We start from the raw sequence: 17,666 nt of genomic DNA, 5'->3' as shown, positions 1-17,666 counted from the left end.
TGGGTTTGGGAAAATGTTGCTTTTTGTTACATTTAAAATAACTACAAATACAAAACATATGATGTTAGAACATAACATTCCTGTTTTTTAGGATTATTCAGGAGTTATAGACTTTTTTTCTTGATGATTTCCCAGGGAGAGGAAGAGGAGAGAGCAGGAGAGGAAGCTGGGCCAGATCCGGGCCAACCCTGTCATGCCCGTCCAACCTCACAACAACGGTGGAGCCATGCCCCCTCCTCACCACCAGCCCCCTCTGCCCTCCGTGGTCCCACCCCAGCCCTACATCCCCCCTCAACCTCAGCCCCAGCCTCCCCCACCCAGACCTGAGAAGCTGGCCAGCCTGCCGCGCTCAGCTGTCCCACCGCCTGCCAGTGCCAACCACCCTCCTGGTAACTTCTAAACGCCTTCTCTTTAATGTCAAAATTGTAACTTTTCCAGTATTAAAATAATGCATATGATTTTATTTACTCTAAGGTATGGACACAGTGATCAGGGAGCTGTTACCGCAGCAGCAGCCGCGCACCATCGAGAGGCGGGACCTGCAGTACATCACCATCAGTAAGGAGGAGCTGTCCAGCGACAGTTTGTCCCCCGACCCCTGGAAGCGAGACGCCCGAGAGAAGGCCGAGAAACAGCAGCAGCTTCACATCGTCGACCTGCTGGACAAAGAGATCCAGGACCTCCAGGTAAGAACCATTAAAACTCCATACAGTCGGATTTTCAAGATTTTAACCACAGACTTTATAAAGAAAGTGGAAATTGTCTGCTGGTTGGAAAAGTGAAGCAAACACAGACATTTTTTTTAAAGGCCAGCAGGGGGCAGATTAACTGGTTGCAAAAAGAAGTCTGACTGCATAAAAGTCTAAGAGACCCTAAATCTAAGAGGGTCAACACCGCGTGGATTGATGACATGCAGACATCCAAAAGAAGTGTCTGAGAAGTGTCTTCAGTTTAACATACCTATGTTTTGTTTTGGTTGTTTTCAGGCTAAGCCGGAGCGAACAGCGGAGGAAAGCGACCGCCTCAGGAAGCTGATGCTGGAGTGGCAGTTCCAGAAACGACTCCAGGAGTCCAAGCAGAGTGACGAAGATGAGGAGGACGAAGATGAGGAGGACGTGGACACCATGATGATCATGCAGAGGCTGGAGGCCGAGAAGAGAGCCAGGGTGAGAATGTGGTGTGGTGACGGGATTAGAAAGGAAATTAAACATTCTGACTTCTTTATCGGGTTTTAATGGCAACAAGTGACGGCTTTGAAATAAATAAATCTGTTGTCAAGAAGGCGTGTTGTAGGCTCTGAGATGCTGGTGGGGGGGGGGGGGGGGGGGGGAATGAATTCCTCCGTGGCAGCGCTCCCACTATGAATGTCCTGCAATGTGCATCTGCAACATGCTTCTGTCATCGCTTTGCCATGCTGAGCTGCTTAAATCTGATTGGCTGGAGGGATGGAGGGGAGGGGTTTTGGGGGGCAGGCAGGCAGGCTGGGGATGCTATTGATGCTGCATTCACATCATATGGATACATCTGACTATAAAGGCCACAGGTGTGTTTGAACATGCAGGTTTGTTCTGCTGTGATAGGATGCAACAACAAGCTGAAAGTTAGATTTTGTTTGTTGTCAGAAAATGTATCTGACAGATTTTTCCATATAATGTAAATGCAGCAAATGTGCCGCCTTGCACAGCAAAGAATGAGTCATGGACGAAGTGTCGGTGGTCTCATTTCAGCGGGATTCTCTGCATCCTGAACGGTCACTGATGACTTGATTATTCCCTTTAATTAATCTGCATAATGCAAAGGTAGAATCTGATTATAACTGCATTTATGAGAGATGCAAACACTCAGAAACGGATGTGCTCGTAACTGAGACTATCTTCAAAATTAAGATTCTGCAGGTGACTTTTAAAGTTCTCCAAACTAAAAACAAAAGTCTTGTTAGCTCTTTGCAAATAATCCGCTTCACTTTCTGTCTGGTGCACAGTTTTTATTTGACAGTGATAAATACTCCTGATCTGTTTTAATGTCAACACTGATGCAGAAGAGGTAAACTGAAGTTATTCATACTTTTCCTCTGAAAGATCCAAATAGAAAGACTTCAAGTTTAACCTCTAAAATAAACAAAAAAGATCCTACAGCTTTAGGTCACAAATAGCCTAGCTCATAAAATGTAGATAACTTTAGGTTACCTGCATAACCCCGGTCCTCTGAGGAGCATGAGTGAGTGTCTTAAATGCATTCCCTGATGTGAGACACAAAACAAATGCAACCAAAGAGATCGTTGTTAGTCTGTGCCTTTTTACTGTGAATATATCCCCCCTAAAAACTAAACTTTTAAGTGTGAATAAACTTTTTAGGTCACCTGTGAGACAAAGCGGAGGGTAGAGTCGGCCTGTATTGTCAAAAATAAAGAAAGCGTCTGATACTTTTGTGGTCTTGACTCGAGTTAATACCGCTCTAAACCACAGTTCTGGCGCTAACATTTCTGTGAAGTCTCCAAAGTGTTCCAGACGAATCTCTCTGGATTCCTGAAAATTGGTCCTTAGGTTTGAATTGCAGCGTTCTTCTGCGCGCTGAGTTCAGTGTGACAGGCTGTGGTGAATGTGTAAAACAATAACTGGATGTGGTGTGGATGCAGCTGCAGAAGGAAGCAGCTGGGTGTTGGATGTGTGGTCGGCTTCAATGGTGGCGGTCCTGGATGGTGTTGAGTCTGTGAGGGTGTGGCTGAGTGTGTGATTATTAACCTCTTCATGTCGATTGGTTTGTTTGGTTTCTCTCTCTTTATTTCTGTAATGAAGACATTTTAAACTGATCTCTTGTATTTCATTTTCTGCTGTTATGAAACTCTTTCTGGCTGCAAGAGGAAATTCAGTTTACAGAATACTTACCGATGAGAAATCAGAGGACGAACGAGATCATTTTAATGTCAGGTTTATTCGCTCTAGAGTTAGAGTAATATAGAGTTTCGACCTTTGTCATAGCTTTATTATTTTACTAAATCATTCTTGAAAGGAACTTGAAAAGATAGATTTTTTTTGGGGGGGGGGAGGCATTTTTGCCTTTATTGTAGAGGAGAGACAGGAAGGGCCAAACCCACAGCTGCTGCAAAGAGGACTATAGCTGCTGTACTTGGGGCGGTGTGTCAAAATTAAAAAAAACAAAGGTACTTGTTATTTTAAATAATGAATGGTGCGATCAGTTTGATCTCGGAAGTCGGAAATGACAAGTAACGGGTCGTATGCATCATCAGGAACGCAACCCTGAAGTCTAAATTCTGACTCTGAGAATCTTCAGTAGTCCGAGTTAAATTCCAACATGGCTGCTACGAGCATCAACAGTGACTTTGAAGCTCTAACTATTTAGTTCATCAGCAGCTTAGTCCTCTTTTTGTGTATTTAAAACAATCACACTGAAAGTCTCGTGCAAGTTCTGTCTGTTGACATGACGCCATGTTTATTTTTTACGCACAAACTATCACGTAGTTTGTTGTTATGGTCAGATGTCAGCTCGCAAACAAAGGTACTCCTGGAGGCGGCCATGTTGCTTGTTCGACTTGTTGCCGACTCACTCGGGTGTGACAGCTCTGAGATCAGAGGTAAAAAAAAAAAAGCGCACCATAATAGATGTTTTGCAAACCTTAGATTTATATCCTGATGATTTTGTTCAGTTAGATTAAAGGATTAATAAATCTTCATTCTCCTAGAAATAGAAAACAGGGAGTTACACTGAAGTTATTCTTGAGGTAGTGGTTTTGTTGATTTGGTTTTTATGGAGAATTTAAAGAGCCAGTTATAATCTCAGGAGAGAAAAAGAAAGTTTAGCATTGTTTTTAATTTACTGTTTGTCACTCCCTCTCCCTCCTTTTATATATTTTACTCCTCAGTTTCTCCTCTCTTTTCCTCCCTCTCCTCTTTCTGCTAACTAAGTTTTATTGACTCTGTATTGAATCCTCCACACCTTCTTTTCCAGTATTTGGGTATTTTCCTTTTCCTTTTCCTCCCTCCCTCCCTCCCTGTCTCCCCTCCTCTCACTCTCTCTTCTTCTTCTTCTTCTTCTTCAGCAGCAGAATGCTGTCCCAGCTATCTCTGTTCTAGACTTGGTATGTTCTTCCTGTTAATGACCAGTTTCCTCTCCCTGCCTCTTAACATCACTTCCTGTTTTGTTTTTTTGTGTGTCTGGGCTGCACACCTGCCCGTGTTTCCTCTCTGTCTCTCCCCACCCATCTTGGACTACTGTTGTTGTTTCATTTTGGGGGTTGGAGGTGGAGCGAAGGGTCAGCGGGGTCATGGAGCAGCCGTCCTGGGATGCTTGGTGTTGTTTGGCTGGGGGAAGCTGTCCGTCTCTTTGTCCACTCAAAACTACTGCAGGGGGGCAGCGAGTGAAGCTGCTGCCAACAAACAATGAAATAATGATGTTTCTGAAAGGGGGGTGGGACAGATATCAACACGGCTATCATCATCCTGACGATCTAAACAATTCAACCCGAACAATTTGACTAACCTGGGTGACATGACCGGAAGTTATTTGACCAAAAGTAGAGATCGTGTCGCGATTCCCACCCCTGTTTCTGAATCATAAAAGCATCATAAAAAACTTTTACCTGCTAACAGAGCAACAGCTGTGACGGGGGTATGTTTATGTTGAGCAGTGGTGTTTTGAGTGAATATCGAGGGGGTGCCTGCATGGCTGATTGCATCGCAGGGGAAGCGTCCAGGTCGGGGTCCATGCATGAGACTCCTGTGAGCCTCTGATGCTGCCTCATGATGTCGTGTGTGTCCATGAATCCATCCATTCCTTCCATCTGTGTGTGACCAGCTGAGCCTCTTTGTGTTCTGTGTTTTTAAAGGGTCTGTTGAACTGAAACAAAAAATCATGTTTTCTCACTTGACTCCTCGTCCTGCCTGAGCCACAACGCAGCAGCAGCGTGCAGCAGGTTTCTTTATGTGACACCTCTTCACATCCTTCATGAGACTACCAACCCTCATGTCTCACAAATCTCCTTTCTTCACCTTCTTAAAGACAATAAGAGAGAGTCCAGCATAATGTCTCGCTTTATGCCGACAAATGGACTAACCGACCTTCATCAGGTATAAAGGCGGCAAGAAAACATGTCCATGCAAATACACAACCAGAGAGACTGCCTCAGTTTTAATCAGCCAATCAGAGAGCAACCTCGACATTTGACCTGTACAATTTATTTAATTAAATACTAATCACATATGTTATACAGCGAAAACCGCATAATAGAATAAAAACAAACAAACATTTACTACATGCAAACAAAATCTGTTAATTCAAACTGTTTATAAAATTAGAGGCAACGGAAAAAATGAGCACATATTAAAAAAACATCAGTGTTTCCCACACACAGACGATACCTGGGGGGGCCGCCCAAGTATATTACCGACCAGTTTTTTATTTGATTTTTCATTTATTCATAAAATTGCTGCATGCACGAGAGAGTACAACATAACAAAACTCCCCCCCCAAAAAAAAGAAGTTCCCTCTCGACTCCTGTGGAGAGGTAAGACGCAGCAAAACCAAGAGAGCAGAATCACATCAGCTTCAGAGAGAGAGAGGGTCCACTGTCTGCACGTCCCTCTTGCTCCAATCAAAACTGAAGCTTCTCATGGCTTTGTTTTAAAATTGTTTTAAAATGTATAACTGTTAGTTGCTGATGCTGGACTCGAAATATCGGGTGGAACTTTTCAAAACCTGAGGCGTACTCCTGATATTTGTGAGCAGACTAAAGTTGTTTGTTGCAAAAACTAAATTAATTTAGAGGGAAAAACATGTTTGATATAAATACAAACCTAATATTAAAATGTACCCTAAGATAATATATATTTTTTTAAAGTAAGTCGATCCTCTGCAGGTGTAAGTGTGAAAACTGTTTGTTTTGTCAATCTGTTGAACTCACCCTTTAATAGCATCCAGCCCGGAGAAAGGGTGCGTTGCTCTGTGTGTGGTCATGTTCCACAGGTTTGTGTTGGGGTGGTGATTGTTGAAGCAGCTTACAGTTACTTCAGGTACGCTTGATTCACCTGTCCCCTCCTGCTCAGAGGAGGGGGGGGGGGGCTTTTACAGGATGTCTACTTAAACAAACTCAAATCGACCTCAAGTAGCTGAAAGAGGGGCGGCCTCTGCCCCTGCTGTGCTCTGGTTGCTGTTGCATGTCGTTGTGGTCGTCTGCATGTCCAGCGGTGTGTGTTGTTTCTGCCTGTGCTGTGAGCTTGAAGTGCGCTCTGCTCCGCCCCTCTGGAGCAGTCCTGTGAGCGGAATCCGACCTACCACACACACACACACACACACACACACACACACACACACACACACACACACACACACACACACACACACACACACACACACGTGTTAGTGTTCCAGCAGTTAAACAGAGATATTTGATCGTGGGTGTGATGTCATAGCTCTGTGTGTGTGTGTGACCGATGTGATTGGTGTTTGTTCTAATTGTTTTCTTTGTTTTTTGCATGTGTGCCTGTCTCTCCGTGTGCCATGTTTGCGTGATCAGTTGCAGGACGAGGAGCGACGGCGTAAGCAGCAGCTGGAGGAGATTCGTAAACGGGAGGCGGAGGAGCGAGTGAAGCAGGAGGAGGAGAGAAGGTGGAGGGAGGAGGAGAGAGCCAAGCGAGAGGCCGAGGAGAAGGTCGGTTTGTCTGTCTGTGACTCTTATCAGTGACGTTTAGGAAAATGTGTTTAAGTAATCGAGGATGTTTTAGATTTTTAATTTCAGTATGCTAATGTCGCCATTTACAGCTCGGCCCATTCATATCACAGGAAAACAACAGGGCAGAAATGTGTCTGTGTCAGACCACTCTTAAGTTACCACATCTTCAAAATACACTTCTACATGTGTTTAATTTTATTCCATACGAGCTCCAAAAACTCCCTATAATAACATCATGGATCACTTCAGTACAGACCTCTGCTACAGGCTACAAGTGAGATCAAATAAAACCAATTAGATTAACTCTTAAAGGGTTAAAGATAAATGCAGACGTTAAAATAACAAGAATACTGAGTCAGGATTAGAAATGTTAATATTTAGGATTATACTTGTGTTTATTTCAAGTAGCAGTCATGAATATTATCCCTCAGAAAACCACAGCTTGTCCTCTTGAAATTTAGATTTTGTCTAAATTAAAGAATCTAAAATGTGGTTTTAATAAAAGAGGGTTTATGATCTCTCAGGTTTATTGTCAGCAGCTTTTTGTTACTTTTGAGAGCGAGGCTATCTCTCTCCCTGTTTCTATTCATTGTGCTAATCTCGCCCCGCTCGCTCTCTGCCGGCTGTAGCTTCATGTTTAAATCAGAGGAACAAAAGTTTAATAGTTTGAATCTCACTAAGACAGGAGATCATTATATTTCACACAGTGTTTGAATATTCCTTCTAAAAATGTACTGATTGTATTTGTGAGACAAAATATTCAGTCGGGTAGAATCTGTTAAAAGGACCGTTTTGGATAATTAGGTGAAGCTCTTCATCTCACAAAACAGAACCAATATCAGACCAAACCTATCAGCCTAAGTCCAGGATGTACACTGACTTTTGTAAGCTTTCAGTCACCTTAACCTAGGGAACACTTATATTTAATTTAGATCTAATATAAAATGTATTACTTTTACTTTGGAAGGGAGAGGGTTAACTCTGCAACCCAAAACTTTGCAGCGTTTTACCGCCCTCATAGGTGACGGCTTTGCACTCTTTTTTTTTAATGCCATAACAAAAATTAAAAGACAGATTTTTGTTCAAGCAGAATTAAAAGCCTTAATCGTTTATTTTAATAATGAATCTTATCGAGAGTTGCAAATATGTAAAGACGCTATTTAAAAGTGCTCCATATGAACTTCCTCCTGCCTTTAAAACAGGCTTAGATCAATTTGAGGACTACAGTAATTCAGAGAGGCGACATGGTCCAATACTATTTTATTTTTAAAAATAATTCAAATTAAACTCTGATTGTTCCGTTGGAGGTTTTAAACAAGCAGAAGTGTGATCAGGTGTCTGCCCCATCCGTCTCCGTCTTGTGTGTTAAGTCAAACATTTTCAGTGTTTTTTTTAATCACTCTGTCGTGACCACTGACTTCACCACCATGACGCCATTATTCTGGTGTGTTTGTCCTGTGACCTGCCGACACCTGATCACACCACCGGCTGTTTAAAACCTCCAGAGAAAGAAACGTGTTGGAAATGTTTGAGTAGATTTAAGATATTTGATTTAATTTCTTCTTGGAAAAAGTAGAAAATAAGAAGTTGAGAAGAGAGGGAATGCAGGAAATGATAAGCCTTTAAGATGTGATGCTACACGATGCCATACTTCCACGTCTTTGCGGCAGTTGTATTTTTTATTTAACTTTTATAACTGTTCATTTTATGCTGTTTTAATGTCAAGATGTCCTATTGCATGTCCTCATCCTGTGCACCCCCTCATCCAATGTGATGTGTTGATGTTGTCATGTTTTGTGCTCCCACCCACCTCAAGCATGGGACTCCCATCGTGTTGTTATCGGTGTTTTGTCAGGAAGTTCAGTTATTTTCAGTTTTTTTCTTCTTCTGGGAAGACGTTATGGTTTTTGTGAGGTTTTTTTATGTCCTATATATTTTTGATTTTTTTGTCGCCATCTCCATCCAGCATCGCTTTAGTTTAGGGAATGCCGCCCACCCTCCCAGTTTCCTCCCCCAAAAAAACCCCACATGCTTTTATCCTCAGTTCATGCACACACACACACACACACACACACACAAATCAACGCCCACCCACCTGCCTCATTCCCACCCTCAGCCATCCATACTGTACATACTCAGAAACCCAGCCACCCACTCATTCAAAACCCAACACACCCACTAATTCCTCCCAGTTTCTTCAGATTTTCCCACTGGGACGATTTCACCACCAAAAAGCAGCTCGGGAAAAGACCACTACCTCTTTGAGGACATACACAATCTCTGCAGCATTCAGCCTGCCACACATGAAACGGACCTTAAAAAAAAAAAAAAGAGAGGACATGTGACTCCCGAGCGAGCAGCTGGTCGAGCTCCAAACCCAGAAATCTAAACACACATTCCTGCAGAGTAGATGTAACATCACAGATCTCTCCCTGACGTGTAGATGCCAGAGTGAAATCAGGGTGGGCTTGAATCAAAAAAAACCAAAAAAAAACCCACAAACCATAAAGTGTAAACTGAGGACACACGGAGAGTTGAGGCACATATGGACACACACTTTTTTTACACACTTTTTAATGCACACAGTGTTTGAGGGAAGGGGGAGATGGTGGTCGACAGGGTGGTCCAGGAAGCACGGCTGCTTTACTGTAAGACAGAGGACACTGCAAAGATGGAGATTTGTTAGGTCGTTTTGGATCAGTTGGGAAAAGGTTCTTCTTCTATGCGCTGCCTTGTCAGATTGGTGGAGATGTTAAAGCAGTTAGACTGAGCTGTTCATGACTGTAGTTGTAAAAAGAAAGCGGGGAATTCAAGAAGTGTTCAGATCAGACAGGAAGCCCTTTTCTTTAACGTCATAGTTACTAAACGTTGATGCTGCCTCCAGAGTTGCTTGAGGCTGTGTTGCATAATCTCAACAGGGATAAGCTTGTCCTGCAATTCCATCAAAAGTTGGTCAAACAGAATTAGATTTTTTTTTTAAAACAAGCGGTTTTTAAATTTGCTTATCTTGCTTATCAAAACATGAACGTTTCCTTAGATTACTTTTTTGGGGTGTGCCTTAATTTGAGAATTAGAGATAGGACAGTGGGTTAGAGTGAGAGAGAGTGGGGAACGACATGCTGGACAGGAGTCAAAGGTCGGGCTCGTACCCGGGCCGCCCGCTTGAAAGACCATAGGCTCCTTAAATTGGCCGTGCGTACGACCCGCTATGCTGCAGACGCCCCATTCCACAAGATTTTTTAAATATAAAGAGTCATTTCTGCATCCTTCTGACTCCTGATTATTGAAGTTTACTGGCAGAAAAAAGCCGTTCATATTGGGTTTATAACCATGAGATAAATAAGTTTGCAGCCTACATGATGAATACAAATCTGCCGCTCTCCTCAAACGGATCTCACCTGGATGTTCTTCTTTTCATCCAAGAAATTTTAAGTTCTGATCCGAGTTAAAGGCTGTCATAATGTCTGCAGGTTAACCTCATGCACCTCTGAAATGTTGAATAATCGTGATGGAGATTGCAGAATTCTCTTAGTTTTTTTGTTCGACCACAATTTAAGTAAGCTTTTGAACTTTCAGGGCGGGGCTTGTCTGGGTCGTTGTCTCTGGTGTTTCTAGAAGATCAGGTCTAGTTAGAGGAGAAGAGTCTTGATGTGGTTTTGTGGTTAGTAGAAGCCGGGTCGTGGAGTTTGTAGGCTAGTTCCCCAGATCTGTCCGTAGCTGATTAGCACGTGAGTGTCCATTGCTGAGGTGAGAGCCAATGAGGGTGGAGCTTACTAACAGGTTGTCCCTCCCCTAGAGGAGACAGGAGGAGGACTACTACTCTCGCCTGGAGGCAGAGCGGCGCCGGCAGCACGACGAGGCGGAGAGAAAGCTGCTGACGCCCGACGACCCGGCCGGTCTGTATCGGCCCCCGCTGCCCCGGGAATACCAACCCCCCGCCCCCCACAACCCTACTAACACCCCCCCGCCCCCCCCACAGAGAAACACCTCCTACCTCAAAACGCAGGTCACCTCCCCCGACACGCTCTACACCGCCAAGTTCGTCTCCTACGCGGGTGATGAGGACGAAGATGACGAAGCAGAGAGTGGCGGCGGCGGCAGCCAATCAGGTCAGCTCAAGCTGTCGGCCACCCGGAAGTCGTACGGCGACCTCCCGGCCAACGCCTCGCCCAATCACGGCAGGCCTCGGCCGCCGCCCACTGCGCGCAAGCCCCGTCCTCTTTCAGACGGCATCTTCCTGTCTAGCTCGTTCCAGCCGCCATTCAACAACTCCAACAGTACAGGCCCCTCCCTTCCTGCGAAACCCAGCTCCATGCCCCCCGGAGGCTATAAAGGTAGACGCAGAGAGAGGAGAGAGGAGGCAGGCTCGCCACAGCGCCCCCTACAGCGCCCACACCTCCCTCTCATTCACTCATCTCCTCTTCTTCTACTTTCTTAGTTTAGCGTGTTGATTTTTCCCCCCCCTTGTTTTTCAGTAGAGCGGCGTTCTGCCTCTTCATTTCCATCGTCTCCTTTTTTTCCTTCTTTACATGTTTGTCCAAAAACAATTTCTCGTCCCTCCGTTCACCTCTTTATATGTTGGTCATTTTACATGTTGAAATTCTCCCTCTCCTCGAGCCAATCAGACTGTATTTGTTTTGTATTTTTGTTTATGTTTGTTTCGAACACCTCTTCCTGTCCCCGGTAAAAAAAAAATTGATCTCCTCCTCCTCCTCATCTTCTTCCTCCGATCACAAACACACCCCCCCCCCCTCCGATCAGCACGTGAAAACAGAAAAAAGCAATCGATAATCACGCCACCACTTTTTTTTGCCGCAGATTGAGACCCATCAGAGCCAATCATAGTACTGTTGGTGTTGTCGCTCGCCGTCTCCTATGTGTCTGGTCTGTTGCTGCTTGGCGAAACGAGGAGGGGAGGGAGGGGGGAGGGGGAGGAGAGTGCCTGCCCCCCCCCCCCCCCCCCCCCCCCTCCCTCTTCCTGCCCCGTGGCTCTGCTTAGCGGTGTTGGCTTTAAAGGGAAAGGAGACACGCCATTGGCTTCACACGCCCATCAATCCATCCGCTCAAACAGAAACCAGCTCATTTCATGAACACTAAGTGCACACAGCAGCAGAGAGATGAGGGAGGGGCTTCTGCTTTGTCTGTCGGATGTTTAAATCTTCTCGTCCTCACGCTGGATCAAACTTCAGCTCACCTCGCAGCGCCCCCTAGTGTCACACATCCATCACATCTGCTTTCGTTCAGGGTCATAAGTCTCCTTATCTTTAGAGGTGGTCTCTCTCTCTCTCTTAATCCAAACAGATATTTTAGTCGTGTTTTTCTTGGTTTTTTATCCTCGTCAAATATTTAGTCTAGATATATCACAGTTTCTCTTCAACAGGGCCTCATTGTTGGGAACGACATATCTGACAGTAAAGAGGTCAAGCTGCAGTCAGTTGGCAGCTGTCGGGAATTTTTCTCTCCCTAAAATATCCCGACATAGCTCGGCCTGGAGTACACCTTCTGTGAAAGTCAAGTTACGAGTTAAAAAAAGAAAACAGTCTAACTTCACGATCACTTTGTTTTCGTCCAGTTTTTATTTAAAAAGCTAAAAAAAAATATTGGAGTTTATTTGATACTTATGTTTATGGTAGCTAGACTAAAAAACAAAAAGTTTGCCCACCACAGCCAATGAAGTCGTCAGGACCCTCAAAAGAGCTTAATGTCTGTGTCCGAAACCACATGTTAACACGTACTGCCTCCTTCATTCTAATCCGAGTGTTAGCATGAAGTGAGCATGTTGTTAGCATTATACTATATTACGGGTTAGATGATAGTTTGATAAAAGATTGAAAGGTGTAAGAAATAAAATGAAATGAATGTGTGTAACAAAAGGTGATTTTTCTATCATTTGTCAAATAGTTTCATTTCCTTGTTAACTAAACGTTAATATACCGCTAATGTGAAAGACTTTTTTCAGAATTCATGTCTTACTTTTTTTAAAGATAGAAAAAATTGACAGTTGCGTAGGAGAGCAATGTGTCCATCAAAAAGTTAAAGGGAAACTCCCGCACACTGTCTCTAATTTGATAACAAAAATAATTTATCGGCAGCGTTTCAGTACTGGACCTTCATCAGGTAAAGAAACCTGTCCTGTGGTTTCATATATTTTGACAATATGTCAGATTTTAAACCTTGAGCCACTTCTGATAAATGAAATGTTGAAAGTATCACAGAGGATGGTCATCATAAAAAAAGCATGATCACAAACTCCCATTAGTTGATGTTGATAGTTAGGTGATAGCCGCCCCTCAGACATCCATCGTTGACCGTGTTTTGAATCCCAGCTGTTTGAACGTCCACAGACAAAGCGAGCCCTGAACGCAGCACAATCTGAACGTCGTCTCTACATGTGACTTCCAAAAACATCTTGCACCTTTAAAAAAAAAAAAAAAAAAAACCTCCTCCATCCCTGCTGCTGCTAACTGAACACAAAACATCCAGGACCTCACGGACAACTCTGTGTCGCACATTCACTCAAATCAGATCCCACTAACGCCCCACCCACCCCACCCCACCCCACCCTCACGGATTCAAAATCTGCATGTTTCACCTCATACATGCATCTTAAACACACCACACTGCACTCTGGCTGCCAGCAGCTCACCCCCCTCCTCCCCCCCCCCCAGTAACCGGCTTGATGTCTATTGCTTTTTACTGCCTGTGCGTAGCTTCCACCAGGCTGCTTCCTTTACGTCCTTTATGTGTTCCTCACTCTGCCTGTCTCTGTGTGTCCGTCTCTTAATCTGAGAGCTTTAGTTTGAACTCTCTGTGTGTGTCTCCTTTACCTGTTTGTCTGTCGCTGTGCTGCTGTCTAACGCTGCAGCTTTACTAAACCTGACTACAACTCCCACAGGGCATTGCAGCAGGTTCAGGTGACCGAACAGGCACCTGAGTCTCTGGCTTCCCTGACCAATGAATCTACAAATGTTTTAAAATGAGTGTGCTTAAATCAGCTGGCAGCTCCAAACCCTCAAGTCTGTTTTTATTTTTTGAAAGCAGATATTTTTGTAGTCGGAAAGAAACCGCTAGAAAAACAATACAGATGATAGCTTGCCTTAAGACTGTGCCAAGGCTTCTCCAAAGAGGAATCAAATGTAGATATCCAAAGAGACAGATTTTCAACCAGCTCCATGTTTTGGTGCAGAAAGACATTAAAAAAAGGAACCACAGCAAAAGAAAAACTTTCACAATCTTAAAGAATCCCTGAAAAGCCGGTGGATGAATGTATAAAGAATTTTAGTCGGCACTGCCAGAAGTATAATTTCCATTTCTTTTGGCTCCTCGGAGGAATGTTTTTTAAGCCTTGAACGAGGCTTGTTTCTCCGTGGTTACTTTGTTCTCTGCCACTTTGTGTTCATGTGGTCTGCAGAATGAAGAAAGAGCCCGTCCCAAACCTTCGCCTCAGATCTCTTTAGACTTATAAACCCTAAACGAAAAGGGAGCTGCCAGCTGGATGAATCCATGTGGGTTCACACCCCTGTCACTGTGTCTGTCTGAACTGTACCAAACCTCCCCGTCATCTGCTCTCAAACTCTAAACAAACGTTTGGACTCCCATGTTGTGTTTTTTTTTAACACAACCAAGTCATTTGAGACTTCACGTCTTAAGTCTTTGACAGGAACGACCTATCTTCAATAACTTGCACAACAAGAGACAAGAAGTCTTTTTCTGGACACTCTGTGCCTTAAAAAAATCTGCAGATTTGAGGCTCACACTCAGGTACTTCTGACTCCCCGCTGGTGTCTGCTTCAGGCTGGACGTCGTCGGGGTTTAGAAAAGACACAGGGACACATGAGCCGACTGATTAACGTCTGTTTTGGGATTAAAAGTCGGGGTCACCATCATCATGTCACTTCTGTCTTTTTAGGAATCTTTCATAAGCTTTGTGTTTTTATCTGGAGTTCAAATTTGGATCTAAAGGAGAAAAAAGTCAAAAGCATCAAGAGGTTAAAGGGTGATCCTATGAGACGGGATATTTTCATTTGATTTCATTTGATGGTGACCCCGGCCTCGGACCCCACACACACTTCCACAGACCGTTTCCGCTGCTTCTGAATGGCCCTTTTAACAGCTTTTTAACGCTCCCTCTTTCTCTCTCTCTTCTCTCGGCTCGCTGCTGTAGCTCACTGAGATCTGACTCCTTTCTGCCTAATGCTCGTTCCCTCTCTTCCTTCCTCCTGCTCAGGCTGGTCTGTGGGAAATTAACCGATGTCGACTGGAGAAGCTGCTGGATTCAGGCGACCGGGGGAATTGAGAAATGAACTTCAGTTTTAACTGTTTTTTTATTTGATTAGTATAAGTTTCTCACAAGTCAGAGAAGTAAATCGGAGATCCTGACAGCCAGCATCCAGCAGCTTCTGCCTCATATGTTTTCACATGATTCAGGTTCTATATAAATGATGACGCTAACTCGTATCTCACCACCTTGTCTGTCTGCTGTGTGACTCGTGGACCTCGTGCAGGATTTAACTCGTACACTGGAAACTCAGCTGGAGTTGTAGGATCGGGAGAAGTCTACAATGACCCGCGAGACAAATGGACAAAGAGGTGAGACAACGTCTAGTTCACGCTGTTTTTCTTTTTTGTTAATTTGTGACAGCCAGCTCGAGTTGTTTTGGTTTCATGCTTTGACATCTACTGGATCAAAAAGTCGTATATTCTTTTTTTAAGTTAAAGTATGTGAGCACAAAAGTGGAAATGTACTAGAAGTATTAAGCAGCGTTTTTATTACAAGGTTGGTTTAAGTACTCGTGTCTGTGGAAAAGCTCTGAATACCTCCTGTACCATCATCAGTTCTTTAAAGATCATTTCACACTAATGTGCCTCTTCATCACTTTGTGTTTTTGGATACTTTTGGATATTTTCATTTATTTATGTAACTCTAAACTCTGTAATCAAAGCTTCAAACATGGTAAACTGTCTTCTTAGCGCTGGGTAATTAATCAAGTCTCAATTTCAATTATTATTTTGACTTCCAACAATTATGAAAACGAGATAATCAATATTATTGTTCTTTCTGTGTCTGTGTGTGTTACAGTCAGGAGCAGGAGAACTCGATCCCCAGCGGCGCTCCGGAGAGTATGACCTTCAAGGAGCGCCAGCGTCTCTTCTCTCAGGGGAAGGAGGTTTCCAACAAGGTCAAGGCTTCACGCAAACTCATGGAGCTGGAGAACGAGCTCAACACCAAGTAGTAGACCGGGCCTCTAAAAAAAACAAAAAACGTCCCAGAGCAACCTTAAAAAAAATAAAAATACAACTACATCACCATGGTAACATTAAGGTGCTCCTGGGACACAAAAACCGAGTCGAGAGGGCCGTCGCTCGCTTTCCCAACCACTGACCGTCTCCTCCTGTTTGTGTTGTTTTTGCCCCTCTTTTATTTTTTTTAATTTTTAATCGATGAATAACTGGACCGCTCACCTTTTTGTTTTCTCGACGTAGCTATATCGTTGCAATAGGAGAGACATTTATGGCTTAAAGTTTTCCCGCCCTTGGTTGAGCTCTGTCAAAGATATATAATGATAAAGCACTGTAAAAAAGTTTGACTTGTATCCAGTGAGAATCTGAGAATCACACGACAAAGGGGGTGGATATATTTTTGTTTATAAAAAAAAAAGGTTCTCGGGGCGAGGGGGATGCAGGAAGTTTTATTCTTATTTTATTTTTTTTAAATATCTCACCGAAGACCGAACGATTTTAAAGCTCTTTAGTTCTGCATCATGATTTCACTTTTTTTGAAATTCCTTATCGCCAGCAGAATCGCCCAGACCAATCTGTGTTTTTATTTTCTCCTTTAAAGAAAAAAGAAGAAATCACATCCTCAGCGAGTGGAAACACTTTTATTTCATTCCGTAGCAACAACAAAAAAAAAAAAGCATGGGATTAGTTTTAAAGTTTTATTTTGTTGGTGATGTTTTAGATGAAAGATTCTCCAGAGGAGGATCCAAACAGTCCAGAGAAGGATCTTTAAGTGCACAACATTACTGTAAATATTCAGGTCCACAACTGTCTCACTCTTTTACTACTGTAGAAACCTGCCAGGCTACTAAAAAAAACAATCTGCTAAACTTACTGGACTGTCTCCCCCCCACCGTCTGTGGAGTTACATTTTTTTAAATGTGTCGCCCCCCCCCGATGTGAGGTCACTTTGATTTTACTTTCTTTTAAATCGAAATAGTCCTATTTTTGTTTTCTTTTTGCAGAGTTGTGTGAGATTAATTTGACTGATTGTTCCTGAAATTCAAGGCAGAACGAGGATTTCTTTAACTTACAATGTGATTCATGTTGGTTTTCACAATAAAATACAAAAAACAAAAACTACTCTTTAAGTCCTAGTTTGCTTTACAGATATTTATTTCAGAAAAAAAAACATACTTGCACAAAAACCCTGTTTTTTTTTTTTTTTTAATATTGCGTATGTGTCTGCAAACTGTTTGGAGAAGTGGACTACTTTCTGCTAGTAATCTGTGTTTTTCTGCGGATGGACTCAGAAAAGTTCTCGTTCTCACACCAGCTGTGAGGCACGGAGATCCTGATGGAGTCAAGGTGACAGAATTGTGGTTGTACAAATATGTAAAAAGACACAATTAACACAAACACATTCACCAAAACGGCTGCTCTGACGACGTAGAAGAGGAACGCACGTCGAGCTCGTTTCACTCGTGTGTGTGTGTCTCTCTCCTTCTGCTCGAGCGACTCCATCCTGTGTGTGGATTTATTTAATTTCTCTCTGCAGGAGCCTCCACTCAAACCCGATCCTCCACCGCGAGATCAGAAGCTGTTCTAATAACTGACCTTTAACCTCACCACAGACGTGTCTCCTCTTCCCCCCCCACAACAACAACGACTCCTTTGTAGGTTTCAAATGAACTGACTCGTTTAAATGTTTAGCCTTTTGTAAATCATTAATAAATACAGATTTTTCAACAGTGCAGGCTGG

At 43.4% G+C, this 17,666-nt stretch overlaps 1 protein-coding gene across 19 annotated transcripts in view; it reads left to right on the top strand.

Moving 5' to 3' along the window:
- afdna (afadin, adherens junction formation factor a) overlaps window positions 1-17,658 on the top strand; it is a 110,722-nt gene extending 93,064 nt beyond the window's left edge. For 7 of the 19 annotated variants that reach the window (XM_065963645.1, XM_065963643.1, XM_065963642.1 and 4 more), the window contains 8 exons: window positions 136-389; window positions 475-686; window positions 987-1,166; window positions 4,058-4,096; window positions 6,530-6,664; window positions 10,482-11,019; window positions 15,190-15,274; window positions 15,765-17,658. In XM_065963645.1, coding sequence (XP_065819717.1) covers window positions 136-389; window positions 475-686; window positions 987-1,166; window positions 4,058-4,096; window positions 6,530-6,664; window positions 10,482-11,019; window positions 15,190-15,274; window positions 15,765-15,918 — 1,597 coding nt within the window. In that variant the 3' untranslated portion in view covers window positions 15,919-17,658. The remainder of the gene's footprint in view (window positions 1-135; window positions 390-474; window positions 687-986; window positions 1,167-4,057; window positions 4,097-6,529; window positions 6,665-10,481; window positions 11,020-15,189; window positions 15,275-15,764) is intronic. The other 12 variants (XM_065963654.1, XM_065963657.1, XM_065963655.1 and 9 more) reach the window with 6 other exon arrangements.
- The last annotated feature ends 8 nt before the right edge of the window (window positions 17,659-17,666 follow it).

Source organism: Labrus bergylta, chromosome 15, assembly GCF_963930695.1.
Source record: "Labrus bergylta chromosome 15, fLabBer1.1, whole genome shotgun sequence".
Taxonomy (NCBI): Eukaryota; Metazoa; Chordata; class Actinopteri; order Labriformes; family Labridae; genus Labrus; species Labrus bergylta.
The sequence above is the reverse complement of the archived record's forward strand: the minus strand, read 5'-3'. Positions and strand labels throughout refer to the sequence as shown.